We start from the raw sequence: 21,603 nt of genomic DNA, 5'->3' as shown, positions 1-21,603 counted from the left end.
ACGGTGTGTACAGAAATCTGTACAACCACCTCTGAAGGTCTCGATGTATGGTGGTACAACATGCAATGTGTGGTTTTCATGAGCAATAAAAAGAGCGGAAATGATGTTTATGTTGATCTCTATTCCAATTATCTGCAAAGGTTCCGGAACTCTCGGAACCGAGGTGACTCAAACCTTTTTTTGATGTGTCTATTTCAGCATGAAAATGTGAGCAGTTATTACCATACATGCTTGATTCGATTGCACCTTCTTCAAAGCGACCTAGATTATGTAAATATCTATTTCCTAAATTTCTTCAAAAGATAGCGCCGAATCTTTCGTCGGACATGTTTTCTCGCCACATAAGAGCCACTTTCGTATTTTGCGTAACCGGTATAGTAGCACATGAGCAATATAAATTTATGGAATTATCGTCTGGAATACCCCATAGGGGTCCAGTCACCCGAATTAGAAGAGCTTTCTTTGCTCGTAGCCGTTGAGTACCTTTCTTGCTTTTTCTGATGTGCCATTATGTGATGTAGGTTGTCGGTTTTGACCAAAAGCAGGCTTCCACTGAGGTTGGTTGCTATCTTCATTAAAACAGGTTTCCAGATACGTTACCACTGGCCTGTGTCCAACCAGGTGAGATGACGACTTCTCGTCATCATAGAACTTTGCATATGTTTTGCCCGTATCTCGTTGACATGGTTACCGATAGCGACCTCTCCCTAGTAGGTTATAAACTAAATTTTCTATTACTGTCATCATGATGATGGCAACTTGCTCTACTTGCGTGATCACTCCCCTAGGAATGTTTGATTGAAGATGTCGTGTTTCTGATAGTGGTGATGGGAGTGCAATGGTCGATACTCTTTTTCGTGGGCGAGCAACTTAAATGCATTAGGTTTATTCCTCGTAAACACACCGAACAGACAATTTATGTAGCACCTTTGAACTCTACTGAGTCTATGCTGCATCTCAAACACTTTCACCATATTGTGCAACAGTGTGTATATTGTGTATTAAGCCGGGGACCTATAAATGACAGAGAGGCTTCGTTTCGCTGTATCCCTCAGTGGTTCGGAACCCCACAACAGGCCTCAGCAGTCCACCCACCCCGCCGCCGCCCCAAACCGAACCCAGGGTTATAGTGCGGTTCGGCCCCCAGTGGACCCCACCCCCCTCCCCAAGGAACGTCTCATACCAGACGAGTGTAGCCCTAAATTGTTACGTGGTAGTGTAATTATGGTGTACGCGTACATGGAAACTGTTTGTGCAGCAATCGTCGACATAGTGTAACTGAGGCGGAATAAGGGGAACCGCCTTAAAACCATCCACAGACTGGACGGCACACCGGACCTCGACACTAATCCACCGAGCGGATTCGTGCCGGAGAATGGCACGCTTTCCCGCAAGGGAAGCAGCGCTTAAGACCGCGCGGCTAGCCGGGCAGGCTTTGTGGAACTGTACTTCCACATGATGCCGCATCGAAGAGCAAAGGTAGACTTCAAACACCCTATACCAGTAACACAAACGGACTATCGCTTTACTTAATTACTGGTGTTCGTATCCAGCACTCCTTAAGCCACAGCAATGTACCGTAGAAAATTAATTTCTCTGACGTTAGTATTTTTATTTTTACATGACATCCATCTGAAGCACATGAACAATCTAAGAGTATAAATCGAGTACGATGGTAAGAAATTAGAACGGGTTATTTTCTGAACGCAGAAATAATGTTCAGAACAACGTAAGGTGAGGGACTCACAATCAGAAGAACTTAATTCAACCAGCAATTGAAACAGCAAAAACTATTACTTTATATTAGCATAAATGTGAAGACGATTAAACAACATATAATACGTTTCTCTTAGACTGCAGTATAAATCCATTGTTGTTAGTGACTGTCCAACGCTTGTTAATCTCTTCAGACTCTAATTCTAGTAATTAGCCTCTGACGCCTTCGAACACCGAAATTCGACTGTAACGACAATTTCTTTCCGACATAAAAAATCAGCAGTAGTGGCAAGTACTGACAGAGCTATGGTATGCAGCAGCTAGCAGTGAAATTACAATACCTAATTAAAGCTTGGTGATACTTCCAAGAGCGTTTCGACGTCTGTATCCACCGCCCCCTTCTCTACATGATACGTTCTTGGGTGCAGATGACATCTATAAAAACATATTGTTTTTCCATCTGTTGTAGTGCGAATTCTTTTTCGCTGTTTCCAAGACTATATCACTGTGTTACTATTATTCTTCAGTTCGGTGACATATAGTGTTGATATCCTACTAAATGCTCCAAAACGTATTATCTGTTTTTTTATATATCTTATGGGACTTAACTGCTAAGGTCATCAGTCCCTAAGCTTACACACTACTTAACCTAAAGTATTATCCACAAGCATGAACACTTGATCGTTTCTGAAATGGACTCCATGGCAAACGATCATAATTGTCTTTTATAAAAGTTATACGTATAACAGTTGATCATTATTATACTTATCTGAAATGAAAGCCCGGATAACACTAACGGTTTATCGCAACAACTTAGTTACTCCTGAATTACAGGTTTTCTTTCCCTAGCAGTGAATGATGCTTAAAGTCTGTAACTGTATCCTATGGTTGTCAATTAGCGATTGGTTTCTTGGTAATAGCGTTTCTTGCGTCACGTAAAGAATGAGTATGGATTAGGACAGAATGACACGCCATCTGCCTTTGAAAATCGATAAGCCGTCGCCTGCTCTTACTACGGAAAGGTTACCGTCAGCCATACTCCATGTTCTTGCAGCGAAATACTGTATGGAATAATGGAGAACACTGACGTACAGCGTGATGACGAGGAATGTATAACACAGAGTGTCATCCCTTAAAATTATGGTAGGTGATATTTCTACCATATCATAGAACCCGAGGCCAGTGTTACCACGCTACTTCTATTTTGCCTCTTTAGTCGCGAATGTACGCACTAACATTGTCTGCTTACATCCCGCCAGAGCAATTCCCGTGACAAATTGCCAAATACCTAAACTAAAATAATAGAATGATCAGTATTACCTCACTAAAAATCATTAGTGTTCTCGAACATTTGGAAAAGAGAGTGTTCGCTTTACTTCTACACCACGAGTAAATTGACGAATAGGTAAGAGTTACAGTGGAAATACAAGCAGCGGACTCAATGAACCTCACAGTTAGCCTTGTACGACATTCCGTGAGTACCTGATCTCCATAAAGGGAACCGGCGGACTGCTAAAAGCAAATAGACATGTGAAATGCTGTTTGTAATTAATTAATGCGCGGAGCTTTACTTGGTAACCTCGTGAGATTAATCACATTCCTAAGCAACTAAAGTCACCATCTGTCAAACGAAATAATATGTAGTACGAACAAGAATAAGTAGCGAAAATTGTGAAGAAACGATTGGCATAACTGATTAAGACTGAACTACCGTAGTTTACTTTTCTGCCTTTTAACGTCTCGTTGACATTAGGTTCATAACTGAGGGAATACTATTTGATTTGTATGAGGATTAGAATGAACTGGTCGTGACTTGGTATGTACCCCTGCATGCAACTACTATAGGTCAGAATCTGAATATATTGCTCACCAAATACGAGTCTCCCTCTACCGAGATAAAACAGAAAATACTTGTTCACTTTTTATTTACTTATTTATTTTTATTTAGCCTCTGGACATCATTCAACCAGCCTTTAACAACTGAAGTTAGAATTCAGAGTGTTCTGTGAATTACTTTCTTATATCTTTAAGCGATACAGTATGTAAATCCTGAATCTGAGGTCTTGTATGAATTATTTCATGGATACACGTGGTAACCGTAAAATCCATTTTTACTTACAACGAAAGACTCTAATCATCACTAATCTCTGTTTTACGAGGCTGTAATGGTGCCTCCTAACAACAGAAACAGCATGAGGTTGTAAGTTGCAATATTTCAGGTTCATCGAGTGGCTGGTGACGTATTCACTATGCTCAATTTTTACTATATGTGTCTGAATTTCCACTGATAGTAATTTCCAGCATCTCCCTTCCATTAATACTGAAAAATCCCTGAAAAGCGAATGCCTGTCAGCCCATTCAGCTGCTTGTGGTTTTATAAAATGATGCTTCTCATACTTATTTGCATTTTTTTATATGTTTACCCTTTCTGGCGATGGTATTCAGTTAAAAATTTGTCAGCATTTTTGGGGATGTTTTGTCTTCTGGATCATAATATACTTCCTCATGGCTTTTTGCAGTCTCCAGTTTGTTTCTATTATCTTCCCATTCGCAGAGATCGTATTCAGCATTCTTCCAGTTTCTCTAGGAACCACATTTTGCAGCTGTTAGTGTCTTTCGGGAAGTAAGTTCGTGAGTTTATCTAGGAAACATGCACTAACATCAATGACATTAATATTATTTATTGTATATGTTCCCCATATTTTCCTCACAACAGAGACCGAGGAAGAGACGGAGCGGATGGGTGGAGGGGGGGGGGGTTAGGAGTTATTCGACTTCTCACAGGAAAGGAGTGAGTCCGGGGAAGGGATGAACTGGTTCTCAATAGTGCGGAGACGCCCAGTTTTCGCAGAAAGGACCTGTTTTCCAAAATGTTATCATGGTCAGTCCCGGCGATAATCCACTGCAGCTGGCACAGCACCACCGGTCTACACAGCGTTTCCCTGTGGATATTTAAGCATGAAATTTCGCTTTCTGTTTGCACATCAAAAAGAACTGCCTACCGACGCCACCCTAGCCACGTGAGAAAGTTCACTACTTTCCCTCCAGTTTACATACCGTATCGTTCCACCACCAGACATCGAGCAAAAGATGCTGTCCAACACTTCGGTACCACTACCAATCTAATGAACCGTAACATGCATTTCTCTATAGCTTGAGCGGGAATTTTCTGTTGCCTTCCGCTAATTTGACGTGAACAATGGACATCGCCGTTGCTAGGGTGGCTTGCGTGCCTCAGCCATACAGACAGCCCCACCGTTGGTGCAACAACTTCGGAGGGGTGTCTATTGAGAGGCCAGAACAACATATGGTTCCTGACGAGGAGCAGCAGCCTTTTCAGTGTTGCAGGAGCAACAGTTTGGATGACTGATTTGGCCTTGTAACATCAACCAAAACGGCCTTGCTGTGCTGGTATTGCGAACGGGTGAAAGCAAGAGGAAACTACAGACTTAATTCTTCCCGAGAGCATACAGCTCTGCTGTATGGTTAAATGATGATGGCATCCTCTTGGGTAAAATGTTCCGGAGGTAAAATAGTTCCCCATTCGTATCTCTGGGCGGGGGGCTACTCAAGAGGATATCGTCATCAGGAGACACGAAATTGCTGTTCTGCAGATCGGAGCGTGGAATGTTAGATCCCTTAATCGGGCAGGTAGGTTAGACAGTTTAAAAAGGGAAATGGATTGGTTGGAGTTAGATATGGTGTCAATTAGTGAAGTTCGATGGCAGCAGAACCATACTTTCGGTCTGGTGAATACAGGATTACAAATACAAAATCAAATAGGGGTAATGCAGGAGTAGGTTTAATAATGAATAAGGAAACAGAAATGCGTGCAAGCTACAACGAACAGCGTAGTGAAGGCATTATCGTGGCCAAAATACAGGCAGGCACGAAGCCCACGCCTACCACGGTAGTACAGGTTTCTGCGCCAATTAGCTCTGCAGATGATAAAGAGATCGAAGAAAAATGTATGATGAGATAAAAGAAACTATTCAGCTAGATAAGGGAGAATAAAATTTAATTGTTGTGAGGAATTGAAATTCGATAGCAGAAAAAGGAAGGTTAGGAAAAATTGTAGGTGAACAGGGATTGGGGGAAAGAACTGAAAGAGGAAACGGCATGGTAGAATTTTGCTCAGAGTGTAGCTTAATCACCGCTAACACTTCATTTAAGAATCATGAAAGAAGCCTGTCTACGTGGAATGTTACAGATTGATTACATAATAGTAAGACAGAGATTTTCGAATCAGGTTTTAAATTGTAAGACATTACCAGAGGCTCATGCAGACTCTGGCCAAAATTTATTAGTTATGAATAGTAAATTAAAGCCAAAGAAACTGCGAAAAGGTAGGAAATTAGGGAGATGAAACCTGTAAAAGTTGAAATAACCAGAGGTTGTTGCGTGTTTCAGAGCGAGCATTAGATAACGATTGACTAGAGCAGTGGAAGGGATTACAGTAGAAAACGTATGGGTAGATTTGAGAGATGAAATAGTGAAGGCTGCTGCGGATCAATTGGATAAAAAAGACAAGGCTTAATAGAAATCCTTGGATAATGCAGAAGATATTGAATTTAATTGATGAAATAAAAAAATTAAAAAATACAGCAAATGAAGTAGGTGAAAAGGACAACAAACGCCTAAAAATGAAACTAAAAATTCAAATGGCTCTGAGCACTATGGGACTCAACATCTTAGGTCATAAGTCCCCTAGAACTTAGAACTACTTAAACCTAACTAACCTAAGGACATCACACACATCCTTGCCCGAGGCAGGATTCGAACCTGCGACCGTAGCGGCCGTGCGGTTCCAGACTGTAGCGCCTTTAACCGCTCGGCCACTCCGGGCGGTGCTGACGTAGAGGAAATGGGAGAATGATACTGCGAGAAGAATTTGACTGAGCACTTAAAAGACCTGAGTCGAAACAATACGACGTTCCGTCAGACCTAGTGATAGCCTTGGGAGAGCCAGTTATGACAAAACTCTTCCACCTGGTGTGCAAGACATATGAGATAGGCGAAATACCCTCAGACTTCAAATCCACTGAAAGGTGCTGACGGGTGTGAATATTACCAACTATCAGTTTAATAAGTTATGGTCGCAAAATACGAACACGAATTCTATACGAAAGAATGGAAAAACTGATAAAAAACGGCAAGGGAGAAGACCAGTTTGCATTCCACAGAAATGTTGGAGCACGCGAGGCATTACTTACCCTGCGATTTGTTTACAAAGCTGGTTAAGGAAAGGCCTTAAGGAAAGGCAAACGTATGTTTCTAGGGTTTGAGGACTTAAGCAAAGCTTCTGACAATGTTGACAGGAATACTCTCTTTGAAATTCTGAAGGAAAGCAAATTTGTGGTAAGGTCTTATGGGACCAAACTACTGGGGTCATCGGTCCCTAAGCTTACACACTGCTTAATCTAACTGAAACTAACTAAGGACAACACACAGACCCATGCCCGAGGGAGGACTCTAACCTCCAACGGGCAAATTCTGAAGGTGTCAGGGGTAAAATACAGGGAGCGAAAAGCTATTTACAACTTGTACAGCAACCGGACAGCAGTTATAATGAGTCGAGGGGCATGAAAGGGAAGCAGTGGCTGGAAAGGGAGTGAGACAGAGCAGTAGTCTATCCCCGATGTTATTCAGTCTGTGCACTGATAAAGCAGTAAAGGAAACAAAAAAAAAAAAATTGGAGAAGGAATTAAAGTTCATAGAGAAGGAATAAAAACTTTGAGTTTTGCCGATTAATTGTAATTCTGTCAGTGACAGCAAAGGACTTGGAAGAGCAGTTGAGCTGAATGGACAGTGTGTTGAAAGGCGGATATAAGATGAACATGAACAAAAGCAAAAAAGGATAATTGAATGTAGTATAATTAAGTCAGGTGATGGGAGGTAATTAGATTAGGAAACAAGACACATAAAGCAGTAAATGAGTTTTGCTATTTGATGAACAGTAAAATAACTGATTAAAGCCGAAATACACAGTGTACAAAATGTTGAGTGGCAGTGGCAAGAAAGCGTTTCTGAAGAAGAGAAATTTGTTTACGTCGAATATGTATTTAAGTTTTAGGACGTCTGTACTGAAAGTATTTTGTGGAGTGTAGCTATGTATGAAGGCAATGTGTAAGGGGACATTTGAATACTTTTCGTTTCATTTCTACACGACCATAATCAGAGCTAATTATTTGGTTTTTTTTTTTATTGGTGGCAGTCGGGTGTAACTTGTTTTACACTGTGACAAGCGCTAAATTTTTCATTGCAAAGCCCTTACCAGGAACTAACCAGTTAATTTTCACGGCAGATCTTTTGCCAAGACAAACATAGAAACAAACACGTAATTTTCAACACTAATGTCGACATTAGTGCGAATTTGATAAATGACATTTCTGAGTTAGTTTCTTTCATGATCGAATGGCTACAGTTTTGTGTAGTAGTAAGTCACATACTCTGCGGTGACAAAAGGCAAGGCACAACTATTTGCACATATACAGATGGTGGTAGTATCGCGTACACGAAGTATAAAAGGGCAGTGAATTGACGGAGCCGTCATTTGTACACATGTGATTCATGTGAAAAGGCTATGAAAGCACAACGGGAATTACTAAACTTTGAACGCAAATGGTGTTTGGAATTAGATGCATGGGATATTCCATTTCAGAGATCATTAGGGAATTAAATATTCCGAGATTCACAGTGTCAAGAGAGTGCCGAGAATACTTGATTTCAGGCACATAACCTCTTAACGTGGACAACACAGTGCCCGACGGACTTCACTGAACGGCAAAGTGCAGTGGCATTTGCGTCGAGTTGTCGGTGGTAACAAATAAGCAACACTGCGTTGAGTAATCGGAAAAATCAACGAGAGACGCACGACGAACGCATCCGTTAGTGCTGCGAAATTTGGCGTTGGTGGGCTGTGGCAGCACACGGACAAAACGAGTGCCTTTGCTAATAGCACGATATCGCCTGCAGCGTCTCTTCTGGGCTCTTGACCATATCGATTGGATCCCAGACGACTGGAAAACATGGCCTGGTCAGACCAGTCCCGATTTCAGTTGGTAAGAGCTGATGGTAACGTTCGAGTGTGGCGCAGACCCCACGAAACCATGGATCCAGTTCGTCAACAAGACACTGTGCAAGCTGGTTATGGTTCCGTAATGGTGTTGACAGAGTTTACATGGAATGGACTGTCCTCTGGCCCAAATAAAATGATAATTGACTCGAGACGATATGCAGCCATTCATGGACTTCATGTTACCAACGTTGCCATGTCACCGAGCCACGATTTTTCGCGATTGATGTAAAGAACATTCGGGGCAATTCGAGAGAATCATTTGACCACCCTGAATTCCATCGACTATTTACGGGACATAATGGAGAAGCTAGACCGTGCAGAAAATCCTGGATCGGGAACACTTTCGCAAAAGTCAGCATAGCTCAGTGTTTCTACAGGGTACTTGCAACGACTTGTTGAGCTCATGCCATTTGAGTTGCTGCACTAAGACAAGCAAAAGGAGGTTAGAAGGCATCCCATCACCTGTGTCATTTCAAAGTAAATAGGTTGCGCCTTTATTTCGATATCTTGTATCGTCAATGAATTCTATGGGTTTTTGACTTTAAGTTACGTATTAAACTGTTAGGAGGTATCTCACGACATTTGGGACCTCAGTGTGAAGCACTTAAAGGTAAAAATGTCATTGGAAATTTGCGGTAAGTTCCTATGGGACCAAACTGTGGAGGTCATCGGTCCCTAGGCTTACATGCAACTTAATCTACCTTAGGCTAAGGACAACACAGACACCCATGCCCGAGGGAGGACTCGAACCTCCGACGGGGTGAGACGCGTAAAAGTGTCATCCAACCGTATTTGTTTCCTAGACATATTTCCTATGGTCACTGTTTTGTACTGAAAATTTGTGTCTATTTTGTGTCGAGTCGGTGGCCATCGTACACGAGGGAGTGAGGTTGTAAGGAGCTCAGTGGCACAACCGGCAAGGAGCTGTGGCCTTGCAACCACACGGGGACAGCGATCGGAGCACAGTCCAGCGCAAATAGACTGTGTTACAATGTGAGAACAGGTTTCACAGGCTGGGTGAAGAAAGTGGCGGGCGCGTTAAGGCAGTGCTAGCGCATAAATCGCAGCATCACGTGCCGAGCGCGCCTGCTCGCCGTATCGCGGCCGATCGGCTGGTGGCCCACCTGTGCTGTTTGAGGTTGTCCTGCCGCTTGAAGGTCTTGCCGCAGGTCTCGCAGGTGAAGGTGACGTCGTCCTTGTGCGTGCGCTCGTGGATCATCAGGTTGTACGGCTTGGTGAAGCGGCGCTGGCAGTACTTGCACACGAATTCGCACTTGGCGCGCATCTTGCGTCGGAACTCTCGCCGCTCGTCCGTCTCAATGGGCATTATGGCGAACATTGCCGCGGCCGTGTATCAGAGCGCGTGCGTTCGCTGTTTGGGCATCTGCAACAAAGAGACAGAGAGGGGCCGTCAGGCAGGAACATGCCTTCGTCCGCTGCGGCTCAAGTTTCACCTTGGTGTAAACATTGCAGCATGGCCAGGTAACAATAAAATTTTTCGAACTTCCAATCTTGTCAAGCGGTTAAATATCCACAAGCTTTCGGACGAGTACAGCTCCACCTTTGTCAAGTAGTTACAAAGGGCGAGAAGCTCCCGTCCGAAAGCTTATGGATATTTTATTGGTTTGTATTGTCATGGGACATACATTCAAGCATTCATATTGTCAGTTTCTGTGAGCACTTCGACTTGCATCCATATAACACATGCTGAACAACACATCCTGAACGCAGGTTCCATGCTGTCATCAAAATTTCGACTTGTACACGTATTACAAGTTACAGAAATGACTTCAATATGTATACGATCTTGCACACTGTAATTAACATTTTACTCTACACAAATCTTGCACATTCTAACCAGTAAATTAAGTATGTATTTAATGCTGTCAGCAATGCTTCAGCAGGGAAGCTTATTAGATAGCGCGTAATAGATATGCATTCTGGAAGCAATGCGTATTACAGTGTTTCGTATTGTGTGCAACAACAAATGCCTGAATTTGGATGAATAAAGCGCATTATAACCAAACCGTTGTCTACCCCCTTGCTGAGTGGTCAGCGCGACAGAATTTCAATCCTCAGGGCCCGGGTTCGATTCCCGGCTGGGTCGGAGATTTTTCTCCGCTCAGTGACTAGGTGTTGTGTTGTCCTAATCAGCATCATATTTCATCCCCATCGACGCGCAGGTCGCCGAAGTGGCGTCAACTCGAAATACCTGCAACCGGCGAACGGTCTACCCGACGGAAGGCCCTAGCCTCATGACTTATTTTAATTTACCAAACCGTTAGCGTAAATATTATAAATACTTTAATATGAATGCAGACGGCACACTATAACGAACATGTCAGACTGCATGCACACTGTACTTCTGTGCTTCAGTCTGCACTTCTATTGCAAGTTATAGTCACCGTCTCAGCTACATGGCTTAGAGAGCATGTAATTCCACTCTATTTGCGCGAATCAATAGAGGAACATTTGGATTCAGGTAATATCTTCAACTTCCGAAACTTGTACCGATCCAATAAAAGGGCATGTAAGGCAACAGTTTGAGCGACGGACGGAGAGGTGGAATCAGGCATCTGAGCAAAGTGCTGTGCGTCACAGAGAACTTAAGTCATTGGGAAACGGAAGTAAAACTAACGTCAAGCATAATCTTCAACTGCAAGCAGAGTAGGTATTTGAAACGTCCTGGCAGATTAAAACTGTGTGCCGGACCGAGACTCGAACTCGGGACCTTTGCCTTTCGCGGTCAAGTGCTCTACCAACTGAGCTACCCAAGCAAAACTCATGCTCCGTCCTCACAGCTTTACTTCTGCCAGTACCTCGTCTCCTACCTTCCACATCCTTTCTTTCAGGAGTGCTAGTTCTGCAAGGTTCGCAGGAGAGCTTCTGTAAAGTTTGGAAGGTAGGAGACGAGGTACTGGCAGAAGTACAGCTGTGAGGACGGGGCGTGAGTCGCGCTTCTGTAGCTCAGTTGGTAGAGCACTTGCCCGCGAAAGGCAAAGGTCCCGAGTTCGAGTCTCGGTCCGGCGCACAGTTTTAATCTGCCAGGAAGTTTCGTATCAGCCCACACTCCGCGACAGAGTGGAATTCTCATTCTGAAGAGTAGGTATTTAACTGCTATATTATCGTGCTATGGGAGGTGTCTTTAATACCAATTTCAAGACGATAAAAAGTATAGTCAGTTGACACAGCTCTGCCGTTGCCTATACTGCGGAGAAACTGGAAGTCGGTGTGAAAGTTCGATAATACTTTACTGAAATTCTCTTGTCAGTTTTAGAAGAGACATTGTGCCAGCTGCCCTGTTTAGACGCCGAGCAAAGCAACCAGATACCCTTAAATACCAGTGCCGCAACAACTATGCAATAATCTGTCTATAGGTTTGACTGGGTCAACATACGATGCAGGCGAAGCTCTCATACTTATAAATTCATTACTGTAATTTAATGCAGACTTCAGCAGCCCATAATAGAGCATAGCTCCTGCAATTAAGTGTAAATATTGTGCAGAAGGTATACTAAAAAACAAAAATCCCAACCATACAATTAAAAATGACCGTGTCATTATTTTGGTACTATTGACTCGTGTTATGAGTCAATCACAGACACTACAACCCTATAAACTATTGATAGCAATCGTAATTAAGGCCCATGGACAGTAATTACGGTACAACACGCACAAATGTAGTGAGAGAGGCAGAGGAAATTGCTAAATTTCTAACGCAGTCAAACAGAACGAATTTATGGAGGGGAAAGATCTTATCTTGTTTCTCTCCTGACACAATATCATCCGTATTAAAGAGCAGTTCTCAAAAGTCGTATCTGTAGTCTCATAGCAAAGCCATATTGGCGGCGGCAGCATCCTTGATACTGATGAAGACAATACCGTTCTCCGTTAATTTCACACGAGAGTCAGGAGTGAATCGAGGAAGAGGTGCGTTCTTCATTCCACCAATCACATCCGTGAGTTGTCGCGATTGGCCCGTTCAAGGGAGTCACGTGATCGGCCACGTCACTTCGAGCGTTACGGCGAGAAGTTGAGTCATGATGAGGCTGCTTCTTGACCCGAGTAATTCCTTAGCCGGTCTTATCATGCTGAGTGGGTCTCGTCCCAGACACGTCAACTTCGCTGGGGAGGGGGGAGCGGGTGGGTGCCTACAACCCTGTCTCGAGCCTTCCCTAACCGACCACCCCAACGAGGCGAACACCTGCGTTTTTATGCAATCGAACCGAATTTGAAAGAGGCTGCATTTTTTTATGGCTACGTTTGGACAACTGGAGCCCGCCATCTGCTAAATGAAATCCTAAAGAGAAACATTTCTTGTTACCCAGAATCAAGCAAGTAGCAACCGAAATTTTGCTCTCTGATCTAGCGGCATTGGCTTGCTACATCGCTGGAGAATAGATTATCTTGGCTCTTTAAGCCTGTAACTGGTAATACAGTTTCCGAATCAGCCTAGTCGTTCACCCAAGGATGAAAAGAAGACAGCTGAATTTAAGAACTCGAATTGCTCGAATACCTATGATTGAATTAAAAATACTTACAAACCAAAAGTGAGTTTTAAAATACAGATAGAAATTGGAAATTATACACAATTAATTTGAGACGTAGGAGCTCAGATGAAGAGGGATATGGAGCAGATGTAGCCGTGCTTTTGAAGAAACCTAGATCAGGGTGGCTGGACGGAGTTCTAAGACGTGGGGTGGAAAATTATGGAATTACTAAACTGAAGGGATAAGGTTTTTAATGAAGGTATGCATAGCAGAGTCGGGGATGGAAGATAGATGCCGCCTATGGTAACATGACTCAGCTCAAGAAGTAAATGTTGCCATAAGTAGTTATTGCATAGAAAGTGAAGCAATGAATCTAATTAAAGTATGATTTACAGGAAGAAGTCAGCGCTCTTCATGCAGAAGAACTGAGGATATTGGGAGACTTGGAGGGGGAAAATAAAAGATCTTATTTGACTTGTCGTAAGTCAGAGTACTTAATAACAATAACGGTATGTAATAATTAACTGACTAGAGATGAACAAAACTGTATGATATGCAGTTCAGATTTATAAAACTCTTGGTTTGACATAAAAATGAATTGCCTAATAATTTATTTCATTGATTTGTTTCTAAAAAATAAGTCTAGTTCGTTTCGAACTCTCTGTCTCAGAGGTATAAAAGATGTTATCTGGCAGACTCCAGTAAAGTTCGAAAGAGTTATCTATTTGACTGTCTTCATACCGCCAAAGGGTTCACAGGCACACACAGTAGACTCGTACATCAGTAGTCTGCAAGTCCTCGAAATAGATTTCTCTTAATTGAAAGCCGAACAGCGGAAATGGAAAGCGCCACCTACACATTTACACATTGTCGAATGGGACCGCTCTTGGCAGCGTCCCAGCTGGTTGGCAGCTGGATGAAAAACATTCATAGCTTGTACAACAGTGCATACTACCTACAAGGCCGAGGAATGAAACGAGAAAAAAAGGGCGTGTAGAACAGCCGATAGTAACGATGAAACTTCGCAACGCATGCGTAGCGGCCCTCCACTAACGTTACTGTCTGCGGTTGGGGAAGATCGGCACGCCGCGTTTATTGCACAGCTTCCCGCAGCTGTATGACTCGCCTTTTCCCGGTATTTCACAACATAAAAGGAGACAACGCAGACACCAGGCTGGAGACGCTCCGGTGTTTACTGCTACGCGGGGTCACACGAGCCTGCTCGATAAGGGGCCCCCCAGACATCGGCGCGGCGCAGCCCGCGAAGACCGGTAGCGCAACAGTGTGCGCCTTCCTCGGCCGCACGGTAACGCGAGTGCCCACAGGCGGACCTATGGCGTCTAGAATGAAGACAGGTTTGCGCCGCGCTGCAAAACCATCGCTGTGGACCCGAGGGAGCAATTTACTCGGCACAATTTCACTCTGTCGCTTCTCATAGCGCAAATAGAAATCGAAAGCTTATCTCTTCGTGCCATCGACGGTACCTTTAATGAATGAGGGTGCTGCTTAAGGAATCGGAGAGAAATGGAGATGTACCATCCCTGTAGGAGTAGCTAAAACATGGCGCTTTGGCTTTAAGAATATTAAACTACTTGCAACAAACCTGCTTCCTTCTGCCGTAGGAGAGAGAAAAGTTGTTCGGAAGACGAAACATGACGTGTGAATATCACTTCCGAGTGAAAGTGTAATTCCCATTTTCAAATAAGTATTCAGTTTTTAACACTAGCACTGCTGTTTCGTATTTATTCGCTAATACCTGGTGCTGTACTCTTCGATAAATATGTCATTCCCGGATGAGAATATACGTAACGTGCGAGTGCAGGTTGTGACATAAGGGCGACACGTGGAAGTTTGGGTCTGGCTGTGATTCGTGGACAGGTAGCCGAAGCGATCAGGCCGATCGCTCGCGTAAAGTGGGAAATACTCGTTCGAGTCGCGGTCCACCACAAATTTTCACTGTCGTCACTCTTGACACAGAGCCGAAGGTGGTTCATATTTTCAACTGCGAGTAAGTTTATTAAAGCATAGAAGTCACTGTGAAAAACTCAACTCTTCAGATGACTCGAAATGCAGTTGTGTCAGCGAGAGTGATAGCTGGGTAGTTAGGCACTACATTCTTCATCTGCAGGAGCTATTTTGAAACACAAGTCACAAATCATCACTTAGGTTCCCTGCGTCTCCGCAATATTATTTCTAAAAAGTTAGTGGAGGATCTGTCGAACAGATCGCGACTACTCTTTACCGACAACCTGCCGAGAACTGAGCTGCTCCTCGTCTACAATGGGAATCGCACTGAGCGATAGGGCGTAGCGAATTGGACACTTACCTCGTATTCGAGAGCAGCGGGATGCAGTTAGGTCCTCTCCCATCCTTACTTAGCCTTTCATAAAGACACGTATGAATATTCAAACAGGTATTTGCTGGGCAGTCAGAGGATGAATGAAAAGGTGAGATATTTGACGGGAAATACAACAATGAAGTAAAGTAACCACCAGGACAGAAACGCTATTGGAGCAGAAACACTGTATTTGCTCAGTTCAGTACTTGTAACGTAAGGATAATTGAAAATAGATTTAATACTTTGAGAATAGTCGCTTTTGAATCTCTGTGAGACGACGTCATTAAATGAGAGACAAGAGAATACAAGATGCCGATCTAGAGTCGCCCACGTTTGTGTATTATTTCTTATTTTGTGTTAGTTTGGTTACTTGAATCTCAGGTAGCAGCGAGTCTCACCTAGTTGGCCGCCAGCTACCTGACAACTATGAAACGGGAAGATGTTTTTTCTCATGAAACGTCGAAAAATCATGAAAACAAAAACTATGACTGGAATCAAAGTCATAAATCCATTTCAAATGATACTAACTCCAGACTTGGTGCGCTGAGTTTTGAACACAATTCGTGTATTATTTGAAGAAAACTGATGATTCGAAAGTATACGACCATTCTTCTTTCTATAGTATCACTGTCCTGTGCCATAACTGCAATCCTCGAAAACCATTTTCCGTTACAACCATATAATTAGTCATACGAAGGTGAAATTACTTCTGTACTGTAAGAGGCATTAAGCTTGTGCCGTTGGGGAACAAAGGATTAAAAAAAAAAACGAGTTGACGTAATTACGAAATACAGAAATAGGCCTCGAACGAGTGTAATTTTCGGTTAGTACTGAAAGCTCGCATAGCCCCATACAGGTTCTCAAATTCTATTCTGTTCTATTCCAGTAGATCCACGAAAACTTCCGCTAAACTAGAGGGTATGCTTTTCACGCGACATACATGAAGTACGCAATGTCAGACATTAATTAAACAAAATCGACCCTTATTCAAATGGCTCTGAGCACTATGTGAGTTAACATCTGAGGTCATCAGTCCACTCGACCCTTATTACTTGAGCCGGCCGGTGTGGCCGAGCGGTTCTAGGCGAATCAGTCTAGAACCGTGCGACCGCTACGATCGCAGGTTCGAATCCTGCCTCGGGCATGGATGTGTGTGATGTCCTTAGGTTAGTTAGGTTTAAGTAGTTCTAAGTTCTAGGGGACTGATGACCTCGGAAGTTAAGTCCCATAGTGCTCAGAGCGATTTGAACCATTATGAACCTTATTATTTGTATGCAATAAAAAATTACACTAAATGGATCGTAAATCATGGATACCGTGCTTTTGAATAGAACGCGCAACACAAGAACATTACAAAAGGAAAAAGTTGCTCACGTAAAAAAAAAAAAAAAAAAAAAAAAAAAACCTCTCAGTTTTCGAAGTTCATTTATCAATGCATTTCTCTTCGAAGAAATTTCATAACTGCAACGTCACATATATTTTAACACGCTAGTAAAAGTTCCGAGTTCGCTTGTTCGCTCAATATCACAGTGCATCTAGTAGTTCGTATCTATTAAGGATGTCATTCTCTTCCCCGGCAAACGAACGAACGCCCTCGACAATATCCATGGCTCAACGAAGGGCTACCTTAAATGATTTAGTAATTGATCGTTTGCTATATTGTCTCCAATATTTAGACAGATTAGCAGGGATATAATTATGTGTTATTACATACATTGTGATACGACTTCAGTGTTAAGCAAGTATACAAAGAAAAGGCGTATAAGTGGATATAAAAAGCAATTGCAAAAGCTATGTCTGTCACGGTACTGTTCGCAGGAGTTGGATTTTGGTATGCAGTTGTTTCACGGACTCGACGTAACATTTAAGACGACGTTAAGGGAACGCATTTCGCTGTACACACGAGGCGTCTTCAGGCGCCGACTGGCACAGTTGACAGAATGTCCGCGGACATCCCTACCTGCTACGGAGCTCGACTTCGTTACCGTCACGAGCAGGTCGCGCACAGACCGCGGGCGCAGAGCCGGCAGTGCAGCGGCGGGTGCGCTCGCGTACCGTGCGAGACATGTGGCGCCGCCATGGCCGTGCGGTGCGCTGCGGCTGCTGCTGGCTGGTGGCTGGTGGCTGCGTGCAGACCGGAGCGGCGCTGGCGACAGACTGGTGGCTGCCGCTGGCGCTGCAGCCGCCGCCGCCGCCAGCCCCTGAGTCACGCGTGACGTCGCGCTGCACCGCGCTGCGGCCTGCACCGGCCCGGTCCGCCGAGCGCCGCCGCGGCCGGACGCGAAATTCGCGAGAGCCGCCGCCCACGCCAGCAGCGGCAGCGCCGGGAGCGCGCGCCGCCTCGCGGCCGGATCGCCAAGTGTCACCCACTGCCACCACTGCGGGCAGCTCCGCGCCGCGTCTCACTGACAGTACTGCGCGACGAATAGTCGACCGAACGGTCGGTCTGGCCGCGGCTGAGTGGCATACCAGCGCACTCTCAAGCTCTTAGGTGTTTCCATACATTCTGGTCCCTTGAAACGTCACCATACCATCCACTAAACGAGTGAACGACCTACGGGATTGCAGCAAGATAGTAAGCCAATTGCCGTTCAACGCCTCAGGTAAGGTGTGTATACAGGGTGATCCATTCATCGTGAGCGGGCCAAATATCGCACGAAATAAGCGTCAAACGAAAAAACTACAAACAACGGAACTCGTCTAGTTTGAAGGGGGAAACCAGATGGCGCTAATGTTGGCCCGCTATAGTCTGTCTGTAAACTGAAAAGCGAGCAGCGCCTTTGGTGGGGGAAGTGGCCTTTCCCGGAAGAACCCTGCCACTGGCCTACAGGGCAACTCAAAATCAGCTGCCCGTTACCTTTCTAGCGGTGTAGTTCGGCGTGCAGTGATATACGTCGATTCTGTTCGTGGGATCTTAGTTGCCAATCTCATTCAGTTGACTCTGTGTACTCACTGATATATTTCAGTATCCGGAAGTGATGGATATTCCCCATGCATTGCAAGAAAATGTGCAGAATACGAAGAAGAGAAGGTATTTGCAGAGTAACTAGCGTTAGATCGTCTCTAACGTTATTATAGCTTGTGTTAAGGAGGCTACACAAAAAGAACTGTTGGCTAGTATTACCAATCCCAATCAAAGGCTGCAGTTTATGCAAACGTCAGCCTCGCAAAAATAGGACGCATAAGGAAGGAACGCGAAAACAAGACGCATGGTTTACTGGAATCGCCGCGAAGGAAAACCAAAAAATAATGCCCACATTACGGAAATTACTTACTGGCGTGAAACAAAAAGTACATTTTCGTTGCAGAAAGATATTTTACACAAGACATTGCGTGAAATGGGATTTACCTGAAGATATTTTTCAGACATGTTTACGAAGACAATGACAAAAAAGCAGTGCGAATCGAACCAATGCAAAACACGTAATTATAAATTTCTGTGTATTTTTTAAACACTCTTCATGTTGCAAAAATTGTTAAGTTTTAATGCAGCCCTTCAAAGAAAACTTCTACCTTTTAGTAGAAGCACAAAGTAAGAACAAGCCTTAAATTCTACATACTGATTGCACTATATCTGGTTCGTCTTACGAATAGAGGAACATACATTCAGATGAACAGGCATTCGGTTCTATGTTTGTAGTAGAATCCTGACATCCGTTCTTATATTAATATTATTTACTCTATAATGTTTTGTTTCGAAGAAGCTATCGTCTTTTGTTTTCCTTATAATCTTACCGCATTTGTCCAAAAATAAACGCAGACGGGACGTATCTGTACACGGCGTCGTCACAGCTTTAAAGCGCGCGCCGCGACAGGGACTGTACTACGTTGTGGAACAGCCTGTAGAAGCGCCCTGTGACGTAGCAGGGTAGGCATCTACATCTACATCTACATTTATACTCCGCAAGCCACCCAACGGTGTGTGGCGGAGGGCAGGGTGGGGACTCGCGCGCTCGCTCTTCAGTTTACCGACAGACTATAGATGATGCTGCCATAGGTCAAACGGATATAAACTGCGTTTTTTTAAACATGAACCCCCATTTTTTATTACATATTCGTGTAGTACGTAAAGAAATATGAATGTTTTTTTACACGTTGTGGTCAGTTTACTCGTCGAATTACTGAACGTTTGGCTCTGACACAGTTGGGTGGTACGGCAATAGGCCTTTATGATCCTAGATGAGTTTACACACATTTCAAACACTACATTTTGAACTCCAAAGACTACAGCATACCACCCAGTGAAGGAGTTGGTTCTGAGTACTATGGGACCTAACATCTGAGGTCATCATTCCCCTTGAACTTAGAACTACTTAAACCTAACTAACCTAAGGACATCACACATAGCCATGCCCGAGGCAGGATTCGAGCCTGCGACCATAGCGGTCGCGCGGTTCCAGACTGAAGCGCCTCGAACCGCTCGGCCACACCAGCCGACCAAGCATGTTACACTACTAGCGAGAACTATCGCCTGCGCAATACCAAGCAATACACATACATGTAACGCTCTGAATGTTTATTTATCTGTTTAAATATCAAATGCTATCCAGTTGTTAGTCAAATTTTTCGCTCGATATTATATCTAGCAGGTCATGTTTAACTCAGCATTTGGAGTGATAGCTTTTAGTATCCGCATTTCAGAAGTGTGAATGTAGTATATTGATTTAATGGTGCAGAATATCAAACAACAGCCTTTTAATGAATGCCTTACCAGTCAAAGGTACATAACAAACGCTTTAACCATTTTCAGATCTCTTAAGCCCATGTGTGGTTTTCCGATAACAAACAAGGATTTCGTTCTAGTCTGGCGACACAGACAGGCAGGCTACAAAACTAAAATAGGGACTCGTTTCTCTTGATGATGGCTAGGGGGAATTCGTCGCAAAATCACACCAGTGAGATAACTTGAAAATATTTATCAGTAACTTTTCTGACTATTTACGCGGATAGACTAGTTTATTCTTCTACATGACTGGAGATTATGTGAAACACCTGTCCATCGATGAAATGCTGTGCAGAAAAATTGAATCATAAGCCAGGACGAGGATCGGGAAATAGATCAAATGGCTCTGAGCACTATGGGACTTAACATCTATGGTCATCAGTCCCCTAGAACTTAGAACTACTTAAACCTAACTAACCTAAGGACAGCACACAACACCCAGCCATCACGAGGCAGAGAAAATCCCTGACCCCGCCGGGAATCGAACCCGGGAACCCGGGCGTGGGAAGCGAGAACGCTACCGCACGACCACGAGATCCGGGCGGGAAATAGATCATCAGTCACTCATGTCGGAGGGAGCTTAGAAACGGGTCACCACGTCATCTGAAATCCTGGTTTCGTTTCCAAAAGGTTATCCTTGTTTAAACTGTGGCGGGAGATCGAACGAATGTAGTTTATTAAGGCGGCGTGTATATTCTCAAGTTAGTGCTTCACTTAAATTACACTTACCGAAGTAAGATTAGCATTTGACGATCCATCTTCGAGGAGTACCGCTGAGCGACCGCAAGCTCCAAACACACACACACACACACACACACACACACACACACACACACGACACTGTGATTTTAATGAGTGTGACAAAGGGTTGCTGTTGTAATACGAAGCCTGGAATATGGGGTCGTCAGGTGATCCTGAACTGTTGAACTCCCTGCAAAAGTTGCACATCTAGCGTTGCTAGCTCATGTCTGCGTCATTGCGTCCAGTGCTTTCCGTGTTTAGTACATACGACATGACCGACGTTTGCTCTTTATCATACACGATTTCCATATTTCCACGAAACACTTGACGTCAATTTCTTCGCACTTTCTTTCGAAAACCAGCTAGGGTTTCGTGTGTAACGAATTTGTTGTCGGCGAGAAGCTTAACTTCTACACTACACTTTCATGGTTTTTTGATGTATTTGTCTCTTCCCAATACTAGTCCGAAGGTGTCATAACAAAACGATAAGTAAGCTTTCCACTTTTGTATCACTCAA

The 21,603-nt window shown here is 43.8% G+C and overlaps 1 protein-coding gene across 1 annotated transcript in view; it reads right to left on the bottom strand.

Annotated features, from left to right (window-relative positions):
* The window catches only part of LOC126158875 (protein odd-skipped-related 1-like), a 31,251-nt gene extending 21,130 nt beyond the window's left edge, over positions 1–10,121 (bottom strand). The window contains exon 1 of the mRNA XM_049916473.1: positions 9,919–10,121. Coding sequence (XP_049772430.1) covers positions 9,919–10,121 — 203 coding nt within the window. The remainder of the gene's footprint in view (positions 1–9,918) is intronic.
* Positions 10,122–21,603: the final 11,482 nt, after the last annotated feature.

This window comes from Schistocerca cancellata, chromosome 2 (genome assembly GCF_023864275.1).
Source record: "Schistocerca cancellata isolate TAMUIC-IGC-003103 chromosome 2, iqSchCanc2.1, whole genome shotgun sequence".
Lineage (NCBI taxonomy): Eukaryota > Metazoa > Arthropoda > Insecta > Orthoptera > Acrididae > Schistocerca > Schistocerca cancellata.
This window is presented reverse-complemented; position numbering and strand designations above follow the sequence as displayed.